The sequence below is a fragment of the Podarcis bocagei genome (genome assembly GCF_964188305.1).
Source record: "Podarcis bocagei genome assembly, chromosome: 15".
In the NCBI taxonomy this organism is placed as follows: domain Eukaryota; kingdom Metazoa; phylum Chordata; class Lepidosauria; order Squamata; family Lacertidae; genus Podarcis; species Podarcis bocagei.
In genome coordinates, this window is record NC_138141.1 from 9904736 (window position 1) to 9924790 (window position 20055).

Sequence of the window (20055 nt, forward strand, 5' to 3'; positions counted from 1 at the left end):
ATAAAAATACAAAAAGTTAATATCAGTAACATAAGCAAAAACTCCCAACAAAACTTCCCTCAGAATACCCAGGTCCTTGCTGGACAGCAGCCACAGCAGCAGTTCTTATATGGCCTGTCAGGCCCCACCCTAGGCCAGGTGGAGAGTGGCAGGAACGTTGTCCTCCTCGTGTAACAACTTCTTTCTCTATCCTTCTTTCACTTGCTGCATTTTGCCCCTTCTTTCAGGCCTTTTCTATCTGCCCCCTCCTATGGGAGGAACTGTGGTTTAGCATATGCTTCACATGCGGAATGTCCCAAGTTCAATTTCTGGCACAGCAAGTTAAAATAATCCAGTGGCAGAGAAAGTGCAAGACCCTGGAGAGCTGCTACCAATACTGGTCTAGAGTGACTGTTTCCAGTTTTGGTTAGCCAGATGCTGCCTTTGCCAACTAAGGGCATGGCACAAGCTGGACAAGGCAGTCCCACAACAGAGGGCCAGGTGGCAAAATGGGATAATAGAGTGCATGACATTCATATAACATGAAGGTGAGCAGAGCATGGATTACTATGTCCAAGCATGGATTACTATGTCCCTGATTAAAGATAGCTTGGTCATAGTAATCCATGCTCTGGTCACCTTCATGTTATATGAATGTAATGCACTCTATTATCACATTTTGGCACCTGGCCCTCTGTTGTGGGACTGCCTTGTCCAGCTTGCGCCATGCCCTTAGTTGGCAAAGGCAGCATCTGGCTTCTGCCAGGTCTTGCAAATCCGCCTACAGGACGCTGTGAGGGTCCTGCCAAGCTCACATACCTTCATAGGCAGCAGAACCTGGCTGCTACCTAGCATTGAAGATGGTTTGGAGGCTGTGGCTGGAATACAGGGCAGTGGCCATTTTGAGTGAAACCTCAAAAAAGCTATCGAACAACTCAGTTGCACAAACCTTCCTTTAGCAATATGGCAAATTAATTATACTGCCCCCATAACTTTCCAGTTTCAGTTGTTCGGCCTATTTGTATTAGCAGTGATGTTTCGTCCCATCATTGCACCAGAGTGTGACATTGGTCTATTACCTAGATATTCTCAAATAACTGAAATGAAGTCAGTAAAGTACCTACAGTAAAGTACCTACAGATAAGGTATATGATACTTAATTGATAATATTCAACAGGGTGGATCTGCTCTCTAAGACATTGAAGATTTCATTGTCTTAGATAGGTGCATCTTATAGCACTTTGAAAACATTTTCATCTTCCCGGTCTGTTTTTTTTTTTTAACAACTTGCTGAGTGACTACTATAGGCCTCATTGACTTTGAAATTGGATTAACTGCTGCACAAAGGTGTGCCCCCCTTGAATCCTGTAGGATTGTATTCGTCTATGTGCACTCCGAAATCTATTTTATAATTCCTTTATCTCGTGACAAAAATATCCCACCAACAAGTTTAATACCACCCAAATTCCTGCTTATACAGCCAATTCCATTTTTAATCCAATTTATTTCCACCTTGGTAGTGTGACCTTGTTTTCTTCATTAGCATATGGGTGGGAGAAGAAAATACACCAAGTGCTTTCCTGGGTTTAAATCGAGAAATGGTGGGGGTTAATTCTTGCTTTATTTTACTTTGTCTGCAAGCAAATAAACAGGACTGTGTATTTTTTATGTCACAATCTGCAATCAGATTGTACCAATCCTTTAAACTGAAACTGTTCTTATATCATAAATTGGGTCTTTTTTCAGGTGTGTGTATGTAATTTGAAATGAAGACCAACACTCCTAGTTCCCACAGGTTATTCTAATGCCTTTGTAATCAATGACCAGAAACATAGGAAATGGGAGCCAGCAAGTTTATGTCTAAAGTCTTGTGTTCACACTGCATATAAATAAATATTATGCCAAAAAATCATGGGAAGTGTAGTTTGTTAATAGTGCTGAGTTGTTAAGAGACCCCTGTTATGCTCAGAGAGCCACAATTCCCAGAGTTCCCTGGGAAAAGAGATTGATATTTAATCCCTTTTTGTATCATAGCTTTGTGAGGGGAAATAGATTTAGCAAGACGCCAGTTGAATTTATCTTAGTTATATTAATTGTTCAATGAAGACCAAAGCCAGTCTGCAAGAGACATCTTTCAGCATGCATGTGTGTGTACGTACGTCAGTATGCTTGTGTGTATTGTCAGCACCCATCTATCTCAAGAGACAATGGAGTGCGCCTCAGTCCAAAGCTGTAGCCATTTAAGGGTTGTGAGTCATCCCAGAGCCATCTCCACCACCCTGCCTGTAAGAAAGTGACTTTTTCTACTGCAGGCCGGCAGTATTCTTCCCAATTGCTCACTTAGACCTCCATATGCACTTTACATTTTAGGGTGCTAAAAGTTTTAAGAGGAAACCCCTATTGTTGAGCAGCTTTCCCATATGCTCAAGGCAACACAGAGGGATAACTAAAACAGTTAGGAGAAAAATTGCAAAGCACACAGGATCTAAGCAGCACTGAAGCAACTCATCAGCTGAGCTGCAACCCATATAAAAAAGATGCCGTCACTTGGTGGAAATGACTGGCAGAATCCGAGACCAGGGAGAAGAGTCGGCGGAAGAAGATTGGAAGAAATTTAAATTGTATTTACAAAAACATTGCAAAATTAATAAATGTTAGAAAGATGCTGGAATGAAGTTACATGGTTTTAGCAGAAAGGTAATAAAGACTTAAGTAAAAGCTGATAATGGGCCAAAATGGAAATTTAAGGTTAGATCATTAAGATAAATTATAGAACAAAAATTGAGAAAGATGGAAAGAATTTGCTGAAACTATTAATTGAACTAGAATACAAAAAAGGGAGGTGTGAGGAGGTCAATGAAACAAGTAAATGAAAGGTAAAGATATGGAATATTGGATATGTGTTTTAGTGTTATTGGTTTTATTGTTGTTGTATTGTTGTATTGCCTTTTTATGTTTCTCTTTTTATGTATTGTAATGTAGGCTCTGTTAAATTTTTTGTTGTTTTTTCTTTTCTCTTTTTCTTTTTCTTTTTTCCCTTTTTTCTGTAATTTCTAAACTTCTAATAAATATCATTTTTTTAAAAAAAAAGATGCCGCCACTATTGGAGGCATTATACCTCTACATAGCAGTCACTAGGAAATTATGCATGGGAAAACTGTAGTTGCACCCAGGTCTTGCCTGGGGGCTTCCTATAGGAATCCAGTTGACCACTCTTGGTTGTATCCAACACTAGTCCTACTCCAAAATAAAAAAATTCCTTCCTGTAGCACCTTAAAGACCAACTAAGTTAGTTCTTGGTATAAGCTTTCGTGTGCATGCACACTTCTTCAGATACCAAAAGCTTATACGAAAGCTTATACCAAGAACTAACTTAGTTGGTCTTTAAGGTGCTACAGGAAGGAATTTTTTTATTTTGACTATGGCAGACCAACACGGCTACCTATCTGTAACTAGTCCTACTCCATTGAAGCTAATTGATATGACAAACTTTGGTTCATGAATTTCACTAGATGTACTGTGAGTAGAACATGGTTGGATACAACCAATGTGGGACTAGATGGGCTTTGGTCTGATCCATCAGGGATCTTATCACTTTGTACCCTCTCTGGAAGGCTAGTAGAGAAGAGGAATTACAGAATTTAGGATTGACTTCATTTACAGCTTCAGGACCACTGGTTTGACTGACTGATATCTGATGACAATAAACAGCTTCAGGAAGAGCTTTCAAGTAGATATCTCAAATCTTTCTTTCAAGATAATGAAGCTTGGGAGAACAGCATGCAAAAAACAGAAGTGTCTTTTATAGTTACAGTAATATACAATAAGCACTTTTGGGCAGTCTCAAAATTTAGCTCTTTGATCCCTGACTTTCTCTTCTTTCTTTTGCCTGCATTGTTACTGAAAGTTACTCGAATGGAAATCAGTCAGGGAACAATTGATAGTACATCAGCGCCCATCCTTTCCAAACGGACTCCCATCATCACTGAGCTGAGTAAGTTCTTCTTTGGGAACAAATTTCACCAGTGTTATGCCTGATGCATTATTTATTTACTCCTGAAACCTCTTTAGAATTCAAAGACAGAAAATGACAGCATGCCGTGTCCAAGGAACATAAAAAAGATTTGACTTAAATGTTAATTCACAGGCTTTGAAGAAGTCTCAATAGCTTATAAGGAGAATATATGTAACAAAGTGTTACAAAGACTCAGCATGAAACTAAAGCAAAACTTTTTTTTCATCCCTGCAACATCCACATGGATGTTTCTGGAGGATTTGGAAGTGCTTTTAAGTTTCGGTGAGCATCTATTCCTTTCAGTCACCGTTCTTGGATCTTTTGGCAGTTTGTAATGATTAAAACTACTGATGTGGCTGGATTTCAGAATTGGAGGTGGTTGAAAACAGCACCTCCACTTTGGAAATAACAAACTTTTTATGTTCCAAGCCAAAACCACTTTGCATTTGGGTTAGGCTTATACAGAAGCTCAGTCTGTTGAAATATTCCTCCATCCTTTCCCCAAATAGTTACTTTCCCCAGCAGCAACTGGGTCCTCAAGATACTTTTGGGCTGTGCAGGTGTAGGGGTCCATTCAAGACCTGAGGAGCAGCCCTTCACTCTCCACATTCAGTTGCTGCTCAAGGAAGATCGCCTTTGGGGAAAAGAAAGGGATGAAATGCAATAATTGAGGGATTTGGTTTCTGGGAAGGCTGGGGGCAGTGGAAGCCTGGCAGTGAGGGATTTGGAATAGTCAAGGTCTCCTGAGATATCAGAAACATTCACAATGTTCTTATATGAAAAATGCAGATTTAAAAAGCCACTTTATGGTGGCTTTTCTGCCCCAGTAATGATTATCTCAACTGAGAACATCTTTCTTATTTTTACTATTTTTACTTAAGTAACTTTACTTACTTTCCAAATCTTGCTTCCCAAATATTGTTGGCCTGCGTCTTCCACTGTATTAATATAAATATGGGCATGTGTGGTAGGGGAAATGTAATTAAATGTTGACTTGTTTGTTTTCACAAACCAGGTGAGTCTTAGTACTCAGCCTTGTCACAAAGCCCAAAAGACTTCTGATCTATCATAATATAATTAATCAAGTGCCACCAAGTTATAAATGCATCTAGCTTGCTTGCTTACTGATAACCATCACCATTATTTATTGTCAAAAGAGCTCATTTCTTGACTGATCTCTACTCCTGGCCTCAGTAAATAATTTGGTCATACAAGTCCATTAAAGCAACCACTCCTTCCTTTCTCTCACATTATTTCCATTATTTTACAGCACAGGAAATTGTTGAGTTTAATTATGATAATTTCTATTGATTATCTACAACCTTGGTGTTTGCAAGTGGCTGAGCTTCTGTTATTGCTTTGTCCTCTTTCAGAGATCGCCTCCAATGCACAATTCTTTGAACAGAGCAACACAGATGAATCTGTTTATGGAATGCAACGGATATCCAGAGGAACAGTATTTTCTGACAGCTTTTTGGATGCTGTAATGTGCACTGTAAGCCCCTTCTAGACCTTCCAACTTGAGTCTCATATTAAATCACCCATCTCTAGAAGACTGCTGGGTAGAAATGGTTAAGCATGATTCTCCACTGAATTGTTAACCTCTTCCAGCAAAGTTCTACTATGGGCAGAAATGCAGTTTGACTTGCTGTCCATGTTTGCTTTGTTTACAAAATGTATTATGCACTTCTAACCTAAAACATGCATTTATTTCGCATTAAAGCCAGGAATTACTTTTCTGAAATTTGGTGGAATGTATAACTAGGGTTTATAGGAGCAGGGTTTATTTTGACAGAACTATTTCTAGAATGGGCCCAGGGTGCAGTGTATTCCTGTAAGTACCGTATATAAGGCCAGACCTCTACCATGTTCAGCAATGGACAGCTTCTTCTGCAACAGACAAAACCTCTGGACGTGTACATTGAAGTCTAGAGCAGCTCGGGGAGCCTCTGTATAATGTTAGGTCTTTACTTGTGTGGCTATAAGATTTTCACATGGTGTAGGATAGTTTTCTTTGGTTCCTGAAAGGTCCTAGAGGATGCAAGGACAACCTGGTGACATCTCTAGATTCCTGGAATTGACTTTGGAACGGAGTTGGACACAATAAGAAATGCAAATTCACTCACTCAGAATACTATACAAATCCACTCTAATTTGACTTTAGAGATAGGCTAATGTTGTACTAATGATAGTTAGCACTAGATAACAAAGTTGTGTGGCTATATAACCAATTATCCATATTATTAAAAATCTTAAAGCCAGGTTTGAGTAGATTTCACCCATTTCATTGCTTTGCTGTTTCATAACTTGCCTCTGTCATGCATTCTACTCCTGAATTGTGGTGTTAAGTGGAGGAATTTCTAAAGTTCATGCTGGAATTAGAGCATGTGCAAATTTCTTAACATTTTCAGGGTCCAAAAACTGCCCAAAGACTGCCCAACACTAATCTTGAACATTGGTGTGTGCGCAGTTTTTACAGTTGTGCATATTCTTGAGCATGGGTAAAATACCACCAAAATAATATTGATGTAATCATGCATACAATTACATCAAGACTGATTTTGTTGTTGTTACCCTGTTTAATCAATGTACAGTGCCTAAGCATATCAGTAATGTCTAGGTGAATTAGGATTTTTGCAGGAGTGCGATCCTTTTCACTGAGACTGAAGCTTCTTTTGAATGTACTCACATTTACTGCAGGGATGTTCTTAAAGAAACTCAGCTCTCTTTAGTTGTCTTTCTTTTCACTCTGTAAACTCAAACAGTGTATAACTCAGCAAATAAAATGCAGGTGACACATAAATCCGATTAATTAAGCCAAGTATGTAAATGAAATCCTTTTGATGTCAAAAAAGTTTAGCCATAATATGTTAAAGAGCTCAGCAAAGTATGTAAAATGTTGATTCCCTCTGAGCTAGATAAGCCTGGCCAAGAGAACATGATAATTCTGAAAAAAATCCCTCCTCAAAAGGGCAGAAAAGGCTCAAGTAAAATTGAAGTGCAATTCACCAGCATGGCCTGTAAGTTTGCAAGGACCATTCAGTTATTTAAATGCTTTGCAGGTTTTATGGTATTTACTTTACTATCCTAATAACAATATGCCAGGTCCCAGCTCCTGCCAACCTAGCAGTTCAAAAGCATATCAGCACAAGTAGATAAATAGGTACCACTGTGGCGGGAAGACAAACGGCATTTCTGTGCACTCTGGTTTCCGTCACGGTGTTCTGTTGCACCAGAAGCAGTTTAATCATGCTGTCCACATGACCCAGAAAGCTGTCTGTGGACAAATGCCGGCTCCCTCAGCCTGAAAGCTAGATGAGTGCCACAACCCCATAGTCGCCTTTGACTGGACTTAACCATCCAGGGGTCCTCTATTTTTACCTTTACCTAAGCCAGGCTTAGGGACGCGGGTGGCGCTGTGGGTAAATCCTCAGCGCCTAGGACTTGCCGATCGTATGGCCGGCGGTTCGAATCCCTGCGGCGGGGTGAGCTCCTGTCTTTCGGTCCCAGCTCCTGCCCACCTAGCAGTTCGAAAGCACCCTTAAGTGCAAGTAGATAAATAGGTACCGCTTTATAGCGGGAAGGTAAACGGCGTTCCGTGTGCTGCGCTGGTGCTGGCTCGCCAGAGCAGCTTCGTCACGCTGGCCACGTGACCCGGAAGTGTCTCCGGACAGCGCTGGCCCCCGGCCTCTTAAGCGAGATGGGCGCACAACCCTAGAGTCGGATACGACTGGCCCGTACGGGCAGGGGTACCTTTACCTTTGCCCTTAAGCCAGGCTGAAAGGAAAGGACTTCACCAACATGTACATCCTCTCTGAAACAAATAAATAACACTCATAAATAATGCTACCATCTACATGTCATATGAATCATCCCTTCAGATTCCCTAAATACCTTTAAGAGGTTGGGGTACTTTGCTGGTTCTTGATTTTCTAATCTTAAGGCCAGGCTTCCTCAGCCTCAGTCCTCCAGATGTTTTTGGCCTACAATTCCCATGATCCCTAGCTAGCAGGTCCAGTGGTCAGGGATAATGGGAATTGTAGAGTCAAAACATCTGGAGGACTGAGGTTGAGGAAGCCTGCTTAAGGCTGTCATGAGAGATTTGGTGTCCCCTTATTTTTCGGAAATAATCATAGTCACCCAGTCATCTGAATGTAATAGTTTGTGGCCCTATACTGGTCTCCATGCTGATCCTCTATTTTCTTGCTCATACATCTCCACAACAATATGGAGATTTCCAGTGTCAGACCAGTGAGGATTCAGATGCCTCACACACATTAAGCTGATGGCCAATACAGCATGCCCTGCACACTCAAGAGATATCAGTGAGAGTAGCAATCAAACTTTGCTTGATGAAATTTTCCAAGATTCCCTCAAAATTGTTCAGAGGTCCTAATCCTGCAGTCCTAATCCTGCCATATATATTACCTGGCAGAGAGGCTGTCCACCACAACCTCCCCTGCTATTCATTCCTGCTGGAAAATGCATTGCAAGTGCACCCAAATTGTGTTGTGCCCTATCAAGTCTAATTGGATTTGCTGTCTTTTGTATCATCTGGTAGAAATGAATGTTTGTCTTCTGTACATTTTCATTGCAGACCTACCATAATCACCATGTGTTGGCTTTACTGCAGTCACTGGTGACTGGGGGGACCAGTCCAGAACTGGAAGAATATCTGGCAGAGGAGGCTTCACTGAGTGGCAGTACTGGCAATGTGGTGCACTTTGGATCGAGGAACAGGTGTAAACTGGCACTTTTAGCACTGACAGATTCTCCAAGTGTAGCAGACGGACGACTGGTGAGTTGTATTCAGCTCATTTCCTTCAAGCTACCTCTTTTAAGTCTCATTGATGTGCTTCAAACCATCATGAGCAAGTGAATTAGGAAGATAGGCAGCTGTGTTTACTGTTTTCTTGGATTTGCAATCCATAGACTGTTTTGAATCACATGCATGAGCTTTGTATCAGCATTCATATCAATAACCTCATTTAAAAAGAAAAAAATTCCTTCCTGTAGCACCTTAAAGACCAACTAAGTTAGTTCTTGGTATAAGCTTTCGTGTGCATGCACACTTCTTCAGATACACTGAAACAGAAGTTGCCAGATCCTTCTATATAGTGAGAAGGTGGGGAGGGGTATTACTCAGAAGGGTGAAGGACTCTGAAGGACACTGTTGGCATTTGATGGCATACACAATGTTAGACGATGAGCAATTAAATAGTCCCGAGATAGTATGTGTGAAGTTCTGAGTAATATCCCTCCCCACCTTCTCACTATATAGAAGGATCTGGCAACTTCTGTTTCAGTGTATCTGAAGAAGTGTGCATGCACACGAAAGCTCATACCAAGAACTAACTTAGTTGGTCTTTAAGGTGCTACTGGAAGGAATTTTTTTATTTTGACTATGGCAGACCAACACGGCTACCTATCTGTAACTGGACTCATTAAAAAAGGTCCATTTGAGGCAACAAGAAGTGCTTAAGTCAGTGAAGACAATGGGACAAAGGAAGATGAACCTCAGCTTAGAACAGTGTTCCCCAACCTTGGGTCTCCAGCTGTTTTTGGACTACAACTCCCATAATCCCTCGCTAGCAAGACCAGTGGTCAAGGATGATGGGAATTGTAGTCCAAAAACAGCTGGAGGCCCAAGGTTGGGGAACACTGGCTTAGAACATGCTGAGAAAGTGTGAAATTGGATGGAATAAGAATTGGTCTGATCCATCCATCCTTACCATGTTGGTGCCAACGCCTTTTAACATCTATATCTTTGGTTCCTTTTTTAAAAAAAAAAATATGCTGATGATCCTGGTGGACCCCCTAATGATTTTTCTGCTAGTGGTAGCAATTGTAATGCACTGCTAGTTGTTGTGTGATTCTTAATTGTATTTTTATTGCTTCTTTTATTTCTTAAGTATCAAATTTTATTGTACTATATAAGAAATAAAAGCATTAAAAGCACAATTACAAATCAATATGAATTTTTAATGCAGTGGATGTTTCTGTTGTGCCCACCGGACTCACTTTTCAAGTGCAGCCACTACATCTGCCATTCTTCAAAAACATGCTGTGTACCATCCAAATGAAGGTATCTGAAGAAGTGTGCATGCACACAAAAGCTCATGCCAGTGACAAACTTAGTTGGTCTCTAAGGTGCTACTGGAAGGAATTTTTATTATTTTGTTTCATCCAAATGAAGCTCAGTTTGGAAAGGCGTGATCTGTATGAAGCCCTTGGGAAGTGGTCATCAGGGGATCTGGTGCTAGATATTACCAGTTTGTAGACAATGTGACACTCAGTCAGGGGCATAGGAAGGGGGATGCGGGGGGGGGTGCCATCTCTGAATGGGGTGACAAAAAGGCACCCCCCGACTTGCCCCATCGCCCCCGAGGGATCTCACCTCTGCAGCCGTGCGAGAAGGATTGTGCCGCCGCCGCGCACAGAGGATCGCCCCGCTGCCAAGCACGGAGGATCACCCCGCCCCCACACAGCGGATTGCCCCTCCCCCACGTGGCAGATCCCCCTCCCCCGGAGTGCATGGCATGGCTGCCGCTCTGTGTGCCCATGCAGCCAACTGTAAAGGTAAAGGGACACCTGACCATTCGGTCCATTCGTGGACGATGCTGGGGTTGCGGCGCTCATCTCGCTTTACTGGCCGAGGGAGCCAGCGTACAGCTTCCGGGTCATGTGGCCAGCATGACTAAGCTGCTTCTGGCGAACCAGAGCAGCGCACAGAAACGCTGTTTACCTTCCTGCCGGAGCGGTACCTATTTATCTACTTGAATTTCATGCTTTCGAACTGCTAGATTGGCAGGAGCAGGGACCGAGCAACGGGAGCTCACCCCATCGCGGGGATTTGAACCACCAACCTTCTGATCGGCAAGCCCTAGGCTCTGTGGTTTAACCCAAAGTGCCACCCGCGTCCCTCTTTCTGCTACTGTACTCAGCTCTATTTCTGTGCATCATTTAAGCAGGGGGAGTCTGTGTAGGACCTAGGCCAGGGCTTGGAAGCAGTTGTGGGGTGGATGAGGGCCAATATACTGGGATTGAATCCTGACATCCTAAGAGTGGGTGGTTCTTGGATTCAGGACTTTGGCAGGTCACCTGTTCTCTACAAGGTTCATTCCCTCTAAAGCAGCAGTTCTCAACCTGTGGGTCCCCTGCAACTCCCATCATCCCTGAGCTCTGGCCTTCCTAGCTTGGGGTGATGGGAGTTGTAGTTCAACAACATCTGGGGACCCACAGGTTGAGAAAGGCTGCATACTTCAGGTGTGCATCTGGATCCAACTTTGCCAGTGGAGGCACCGGTGAACTCGACAGCTACCTGACCCCAGTGACCAATGCATTATATGTGAGGCCACCACAATCCTGACTGGAACCTGTGGTAAAAATGCACATGCATATGAATTCATACAAAATTAAGAATTTTATTTTATTTTAAACCAGAATAACAAATGATTCCTAATCTATGTGTTCCACATTTTTTGGGTGAGGGAGATGGGTGCTTTATAAATGAGGAAGGAGAGTGGGTGAGGAGAGTTTCAGAGTTAGCTGTAGCTTCCTACCCTGCCAAGGAGAGTAATAAGTTTGGAAACTACTATTTTAAACCAGGGCCTTCAACCAGTAGTTTATGGGACATACACAGTAAGGGAGAGGCTGAAAGGCCCTGCAGGCCAGGCATTTATCCTTGCCATGGGCGCAGTGCCAAGCGCCACTACTGGTCAGTTGGCACCGTGCCCAGGGGAAACGCCCTCTACATTCCTGCTGCCATCGGCCAATTTGGTGGCAGAAAGACAATGTGGACTGCAATAGGCCAGTTCACAGGGGAAGCCCAGGGCCTGCCCACAAAGCCACCCACCCAAGAAGGTACAAACAGACTTATCAATTAAATTCATCTTATCAATGTGGACTGCCTCGCCAGAGTGGTGCATGCTCTGGTTATCTCCCGCTTGGACTACTGTAATGCGCTCTACGTGGGGCTACCTTTGAAGGTGACCCGGAAACTACAACTAATCCAGAATGCAGCAGCCAGACTGGTGACTGGGAGCGGCCGCCGAGACCATATAACACCGGTCTTGAAAGACCTACATTGGCTCCCAGTACGTTTCCGAGCACAATTCAAAGTGCTGGTGCTGACCTTTAAAGCCCTAAACAGCCTCGGTCCAGTATACCTGAAGGAGCGTCTCCACCCCCATCATTCTGCCCAGACACTGAGGTCCAGCGCCGGGGGCCTTCTGGCGGTTCCCTCACTGCGAGAAGCCAAGTTACAGGGAACCAGGCAGAGGGCCTTCTCAGTGGTGGCACCCTCCCTGTGGAACGCCCTCCCACCAGATGTCAAAGAGAACAACAACTACCAGGCTTTTAGAAGACATCTGAAGGCAGCCCTGTTCAGGGAAGCTTTTAATGTTTGATGTATCACAGTATTTTAATATTCTTTTGGAAGCCGCCCAGAGTGGCTGGGGAAGCCCAGCCAGATGGGCGGGGTATAAATAAATTATTATTATTAGTATTATTATTATTATTATTATTATTATTATTATTATTATTATTATTATTATCAATGAATGTTGATATGGCATTAAGACAATATTGTCACTTTCCCCCTCTTCACAGCTCTTCTTTGGAGATATCTACAATCTAGCACTTGAGTTGCTTGGAATCCTTTGTTTTGGCCTCTACCGTCAGAAAGATGAGACCAGTCTGATTGAAAATAGGAAAGTATATTGCAAATTGAAACGTACAGATGCAGCTCCGTTTGAGTGTGTCAGTTTCAAAACAAATAAGAAAATAGTTCACATTTTCATGGATCAGTATTGGTCCAATTATTATTATTATTATTATTATTATTAGTAGTAGTAGTAGTAGTAGTAGTAGTAGTATACCGCCCTTCATCCAAAGATCACAGGGCGGTTCACAACATAAAAATGCAAAATGGGAATACTGTACTACTGCATTAAAAGACTGTATCATGTATGTACGATACATTTTAGGGTATTATTACACAAGTAAGAATTACCGTATTTTTGGCTCTATAACACGCACCCGACCACAACACGCACATAGTTTTTAGAGGAGGAAAATCCGTAGGCATGCCACCCGTAGGCATTCCCTCCATAACACGCACAGACATTTCCCCTTACTTTTTAGGAGGGGAAAAAGTGAGTGTTATGGTGCAAAAAATACGGTAAATTTTCTCTTTCCCATTAACCCCTTCCCATTTTACGCAGATCTTTTGCACCATTATGCAAGTTTTTAAAAACACATTCAAAACCCCTTAATATATATGTCCAAAAAACAATTGCTCCTTTGAGTGTGTAGTTTTTCAAATTGTGATATTGCTGACTCTTTTTTTTCTAAAAAACAGATGTGTGATTGCTCGGCCACCTACCAATTTTGAGATCTACGCCTCTGATCAGTTCTTTTGCCTTGTCCCATTCAACACTTTAGTAAATGACCTGACAACTGTGGTAAAGTCCATTCGAACAGTCAGACGAAAGGGTGCTTTGCTGCCAGACCAAGTGTTTTTATCATGAAATATGCCAGCATCTCCCTTCAAATAAATACTTTGTTCTTTATGAAGTGTCTCCAACCATTTCTCCCTGCTTCCATCCTTTACCCTGGGGTATGATTTAAGGTTAAGCATTCCAGGATCCAAATCCAAAATTCTCACCAAGTATAGTTTAGACAAACCCATGTGATTGTTCCAGGGGCTTCTGGGGAGACCTCACATTTCATGAAGGGAGTGTGATTGGAGTCCGCTTGCATTCTCCTTGCATTCTGCCGCTCCCAGGCACTTCTCCTGAAGAGAAAGACTCTCCTCCCTGAAAGAGAGGGGAGTGGTTGTGGGCGGGAGCCCGAGCGCCGCCCAGCAGGGGGCGTGGCCCCCTGCCTCCAGCTCACCTGGCTGGCGCTCACGCCCCCCCCCCCGGTGGCCACCCAACCAGGTGCTGCGGAGGGGGCGTGTTCAGCAGCCTTTTGCTGCAGCGCCAGCCACCCCCTGGCCTCATTCCTCATCGTCGTCCCGTCGCGAGTCACCCACCCTCCACTCCCTTTTAATTAGGGCTTAGGTCATTGGCCTTGCTATGGACCTTAGGTTGGTCGCCCTGGTTGCCCGGGTGACATTAGGCTTTTTGGTTTTTTCGCCTACCTCGTAGCAATCGTCACAACTTTTGTGGTATTGGTGGGTAGGTTAGGCATTGGAATAATGTGTTATGGTGTGTCGAAGTGCTAGGTGTGGCCATCGCCTATGCCTTCAATTTTTAGGGGTATTCCGTTAAAGGAATCTGGCGGTCGTGTATTCTGTCCGATGCCTGCTGTCCGAGCCATGGCACGACCCTCGGTGACGGCAGGGGTGAGCCTATAGTTGGATTAGCATCAACAGGCTCCACCTACTGGTGAATAAACCCACTTGTTTCGATCCAATGCCTAAGCCAATACCTTTTCATTGCTGTAATCAATAACGTTGTGGCCTTTTCTAGCCCATCAACCTTATATCACGTGTCCTTGTGTCCTCATTTCACTTCGCGGGGGTCGGGTCCTCGAACCACAACAATGAGCTCTCTGTCAATCACTGCACCAGAGCCCATAGAGCCACAGCTGGGACGCTTTCCATGGACCCAAGGAACCAAATACCCCCCACTCTACCTTGCTGGTCCCATGCAATAGGGAGTGAACCAGGCAGGAGGCCCCTCTACAGGCCAGAGAGTTGGACTGGACACCGAGGTTCAAAGGGCCTCAGTCTACCTCTAGCCTTTGTTGGGTCAAATTGCTTGCTCCAGATGCTCCCTTCTCTGCAAGGCCAGAACGGAACAACAAGGACATTAGGAGTTTGTGTGTGTTTTCTGGTGCACCAGTGCATTTCACAAGGTCTGTGAAGGGTTGGTTAACCCCTGGCCTGGAAGCACATCACCTCCTCACTGTTCCTCCTGTTGATCATCTGACGAGTCAGGAAGGGGCGATTTGCATCCCCATAAGCTGAAGAGTGATGCCATCTCCCAGTCCCTGCTTATCCTGTTGCCAGCAGAGTGTTTTTAGTCTTCAGGCCCAAGAATGTTAGCTGCCCTTCTAAAGTCTCAAATATGCAAGCGTGGATGAAGTCCTTTATTATGTAATATCAAGATCCCTCCAAATATGTAAGTTACTTGTACCTTGAATAAATCTCTGGCCTTGTTCTGCAAAACCGATTGGGGGGGGGAGAGGAAAAGGAGGGTTTGTGGGTTCCCCTCCTTCCCTTAACACTAATTAGGTTTGAAAGACTGCAGCTTGAGTCCAGCCACCACATACTGAGAAGAAAGAAGCTTGAGCAGCTGACGCAGAGTTCAGACTAAACTAACTGCAAACTCCCTGGAGATGTCCCAAGGTAAATCTGATAGTCTCTGTCATTTATAATCATTATCAGGCAACTGAGCTCACTGCATTTTTACGGGGGAGCCAATTAAGTGATCCCTGAGGCTGGAGACAAAAGTCTGCGCTGCTTTCTCTTTAAAAGGGGAAGCACTAGACTTTGTTTCAAATAAATAGCATGACTTTCACCGTGGAATTTCACAGAGATATTGGACGTAGCAGAGACTAAGCTGGAGAGTGTAAGAAGAGGCCTTATTTTTCAGGGATGGCTAAACATGTCAATTTCTATTTCTCTCCGTTTCTCATTTTTCTAATCTTCAGTTTAGTTCTCCACACTTTCACATCAGTTTGAGAATTATGGGGGTATGTGTCAGGGCTGCCTCAGGTCTCAGCTCACAAAAGACCAACGCCAAGCTCTTCTTATATACAAGTATGTTTATTGCAGTTCATAGTAAGTTCCACAACCGAGGCGTGCAGCCCTCACGTCTGTTAACCTTAGACGGTAGAAGTCCCCTCTGAATCCGTCCCTCCCCTACACCAGTTTAAGAGGCTTATGCTGCTCCACCTCTTTCTCTCTTTCCTTTTCCGCAGGGTCCTTCTGCCCGCTGGGGTTCCGCTTCTTCGGGATTCTCCTGACGCCGAATCCTCAGACTGCTCTCCCCCCCTCCTGCGTGCTTTGGGCCCTGGCTCCTCCCCCGGGCTTCCTGTACTTCCGTGCGCCTCTACATTTGAACTTGGCGCGCGCGCCCAACCTCTAACCTTCCTTTTGACAGTTATGCTACTCCCCTCACTGCCCTCCTCCCCTTCCGGGAGAATGGCTTCCTCTGAGCCCTCCTCCTTCGCTGTTGCCGGAGCTGTTTCCCCCGACACACTGGGACCTCCCCCCCCTTCGCTGCGCTCTGGTGGGGAAGCCGGCCCTGATTCCCAGCTGCCGCTTTGGGGTCCCCTGCTGGCCCCCCGCTCCTGACACTCTCCCCCTGGGGCTCCCCTTGCCCTGACCACTGGCGCCCCCTTCTGGGAATCCTCTGATTCGCTGGAGAGACTCATGGAATCCCTTGCGTCATTGTCATCTTCTTCCTCGCTGTCCTGGGATTCCTCCCCATCGCTTTCCATCTCCTGCCTTCCCTGTGCCTCTGTCCCTGAACCCCTGACAGTATGTCATTATAAATTCACCAGCATTTTAGTGAGAATTTCTCCAGATACACCTGTTTGTACGCAATTTAGCCCAATATGCATGTTTTGTAATTTAATTTATCCAAAAATGCATTTTTAATGTTATTTTCATTTATCTATGCATTTTATGCACATTTTTCTACCAGTATACAGATTTTTTTGCACATCAGTTGACTGGAGAACTGTGTTACAGAATTCAGGCATGTGCCAATTTTGAAGCACAGTTGTGTTTCGGTTCTTGTATGGTTTTTAAAATTACAGTGAATTACAGAGGTTCACATGTAAATGCAGATTGAATCAAAATTCTCTCCTATCCCAACTCACACATCTAATGGACAAGCAATAGGTCATAACCTCATCTCTCCAGCATTTCAGGCCAAGGTCTCTCCCTGCTTTGAAAATAGATCCCTTTTCACAGAAAATATTGCACCTGTAGCAGCAAAACTGGGTGCCCTCATCTGCCTCAGCTGCAACAAAACATGTCTCTCCTGTATCAGTTTCTACAGCCACAGCAGAACCTGTAACTCTCCAGTGGTTTGACTTCAGCCCCATAGGTGCACTTTTCCATTGTCTTCCAAGACAGATGGACACCAACAAAATCTCAAGAGTAGGGGACACAACCCTTCCTGTGACAGCCTTCCTCCTTTATTAATGGCATCTCCCCCTGGTTTTCCTCCAAGGACCTCAGGGCATCCTAGTCCAAAACATCTGGAAGACACCTGATTGGTAAAGTCTGTTACTGTTAACTTCCATTTCCAAATAATTCACTTTTCCTTTGTAAGATAATTAATCCTTTAAATTTTCCAACATAGCCATTGAGTTTTTGTTACCTGGATTCCTGTTTAATTCAGGCCCAAGAGATCAAGGTCACCTCTTTGCTATGCCCTTTGTCCATGATCCTAATCATCCATATCTTTTCCACAGCCATTCTGAATATGTGAAGGGAAAACATCTCCGATCATCACTCATCTCTAATTAAGCACAAGTGACAGTCATCGTAATGTCTTTGAGAGCTTTTCACCTCAGGGATTCTGTTGGGGTAGGCAAGGTGAGCAAACTATCCTCAGGCTTCATTTCATTTGGAAGGGAAGCGATGGCTAGATGATCCCCAAAGTTATTTCAGCTTTGTACCATGTCATTCAAAAAATATCCCATTGGGTCTCAGAGTCGCTCCCTCTTTCAACCTTTTCACTGCTTCACATGCAACATTCCCCCCCCCCATGAAAATCATTTCCATGTAGCAAAAGCAAAACAAACAAAAAAAACCCTACAAATAAAATGTGCACTGCCTTGTGTGAAGTTGATGTGAGTGGTTTTTTTGCTGTTGCCAGAAATATACACACATGCACCAGATCTCCTTCATATCTTCTTGACAAAATAAAAACCTCATGCCATCATCAATTAGTTATGCTGAGTGCCCAGTGAAATGAATGAGACTTAAGTCATGACTTCTTTTAAAAGAATACTTTTTATTCCACATTACAGTCCTGAAAAGCTATCAAAGCAAGTTTCTTCTTTTTAAAAAAAAAACACAAAATCACGCTGCAAAAATGATATACAAGTCTGGTATCAGGAACAAAATTGTCTGGATGGTGACTGGATTATTCAGATGGATTTCCTGCCCTCAATCTTGGTCTTCCTTGATGTTGTCCTCCAAGTCAAGGGAGGGGACTGAGCAGGTGGAACTTACTCAACCCATGATGGGAGGAAGTAATCCCTTCCTGCAATTTATCCCATTGATTTCATTGGCAACTTGGTGCAAATGACATAGTTTGTGTTGTTGTTGTTTAAAAAAGCTCAGCAGTGATTGGCAAGTTAGATCCTCCATGTTGTGCTCGGTCCTGAAACTCTTCCCTAACCGGCTTGTGGGTCGGGCTTGCCCCACTCCAAGCCAGTGGTGCCACAGTTATGCCAATGGCCTTTAGCCAATCAGTAGCGTGGCAAGGTTGGGGGTATCTATTTGGCAGCGTGAAACACTCGCCCACCCACCCATTAATTAGGTTGTGTTTGGCCTTGCTTTGGACTTTGGTTGGTCGCCTGTTTTGGAATGGGGGCCAGGCAGGAATTTTTTCCAATGTGGCAGATTGGCTGTGGCCACTTGGTTTTTGCCTACCTCTTAGCAATCATCACAACTTTGTAAGGTTAAGCGGTTAGGCATTGGTTTAGGGGAATGTGGGGAGGGGAGGTGTGGCCATCACCTGCACCTCCAATGAGTAGGGTATTCCGTTAAAGGAATCTGGGGGTCTGGATCTCATCTGAAGCCCAGAGAGGGACTAGGGCCATGCCAGGACCCCAGGGGAACCCCAGGGGTGAGCACCAGTTAATATACACTGACAGAGATCCCCCTGCTGGTTGTTTACCCTCGCAGGTTTCCTGCAGGGTGGGGCAGGAGCCAGATATAGTTTGATACCAATGCCTAAGCCAATATCAGTCACATGTGTGTATTTTAATAAAGTTGTGGCTAAAATTTGCCTATTAACATTTAAACTAAATTCTGTCTCCAATGTGTCTTTATTTCCATGAAGGATGGGTTTTGGGGCTCGAAGCACAAATTCTCCTCTTTAGGAAATGGTCTCAGTACCCTGACCTGACAATGTAAAGGAGCCCATGGGGCAGTACGGAGGGTGCCTTAGTAAGGCACGTATGTACAGTAAGTCTGGACGCCTTGGACTTTGCATAGCTCCAAGAAGACAACTTGCAAAGTGCAAATCAGATAGATTCACATTTAAGTGCAAACTGAATTGAATTTCTCCTCCATCCTGAGTTGAGATCATAGATCATGCAGGGTTTCTGGTCACATGGAATGCCTGCGCATTTGCAACACATGCAGATACTCTATCCACAAACTTTAGCTCAGCCTATGTGGGTGTCAGGGGAAGAGCTGGCAAGGGGCCCAAAGGGAGCAGCCCCTCTTTTCCATGCATTTAGCATATATGCATTTAGCATATATGCATGAAGAGGTCTATTTTCATATTACATTCCAAGGCATTTGTTTCCAAGACAGATAATTGTCAGGGACTGGGCAGAGGAGGAATGGTGGAGACCGCCTCCCCATCCTGAGCTTTCCAGGGAGGAGGAAGAGGAAGACATTATAGATTTACAACAGGGGTTTGCAGGAGGTCACAGCTCAGAGGCAGATGAGGGGAAAAGTTGGGAAATAATGGGAAAGGAGGAGGAAGGACTGGAATGGCAGCTGTCTGACATGTTTTTAGAAAGCATTCCAGACCCGCCATCTCCCAGAACCCAGCGAGCCTTAAAAGTAGGAGAGCAAAGAGCTCAGAGGGTATGTCGCAGCACCCGGAGAGAGACGGAGGATGGAGATTCACTTGGGACAATGTCATTACCCAAGAGGCTGGGTTCTGTAGCCTCTCTCTGTAAATACTGAATAAACAGAGGACGGTAAGAACATTTCCTTGTTTTTATACTTTCCTGGGCAACCAGCTGGGAGCCGCTGACAGCATCCTGACAATAATGTTTGTTCAAGCACCAATTTTGGCATCACTAGAAAACAAAAAATTAAGGTAAGGTAAACAGGGAGTGTTAGAGTG

General features: G+C 44.0%; 1 protein-coding gene across 1 annotated transcript in view; it reads left to right on the plus strand.

The window, feature by feature from the left end:
- The window catches only part of KCNU1 (potassium calcium-activated channel subfamily U member 1), an 86523-nt gene extending 72957 nt beyond the window's left edge, over positions 1-13566 (plus strand). The window contains exons 19-23 of the mRNA XM_081172419.1: positions 3887-3973; positions 5368-5489; positions 8592-8792; positions 12605-12829; positions 13276-13566. Of these exons, the coding sequence (XP_081028545.1) occupies positions 3887-3973; positions 5368-5489; positions 8592-8792; positions 12605-12829; positions 13276-13524 (884 nt within the window). The 3' untranslated portion in view covers positions 13525-13566. The remainder of the gene's footprint in view (positions 1-3886; positions 3974-5367; positions 5490-8591; positions 8793-12604; positions 12830-13275) is intronic.
- The last annotated feature ends 6489 nt before the right edge of the window (positions 13567-20055 follow it).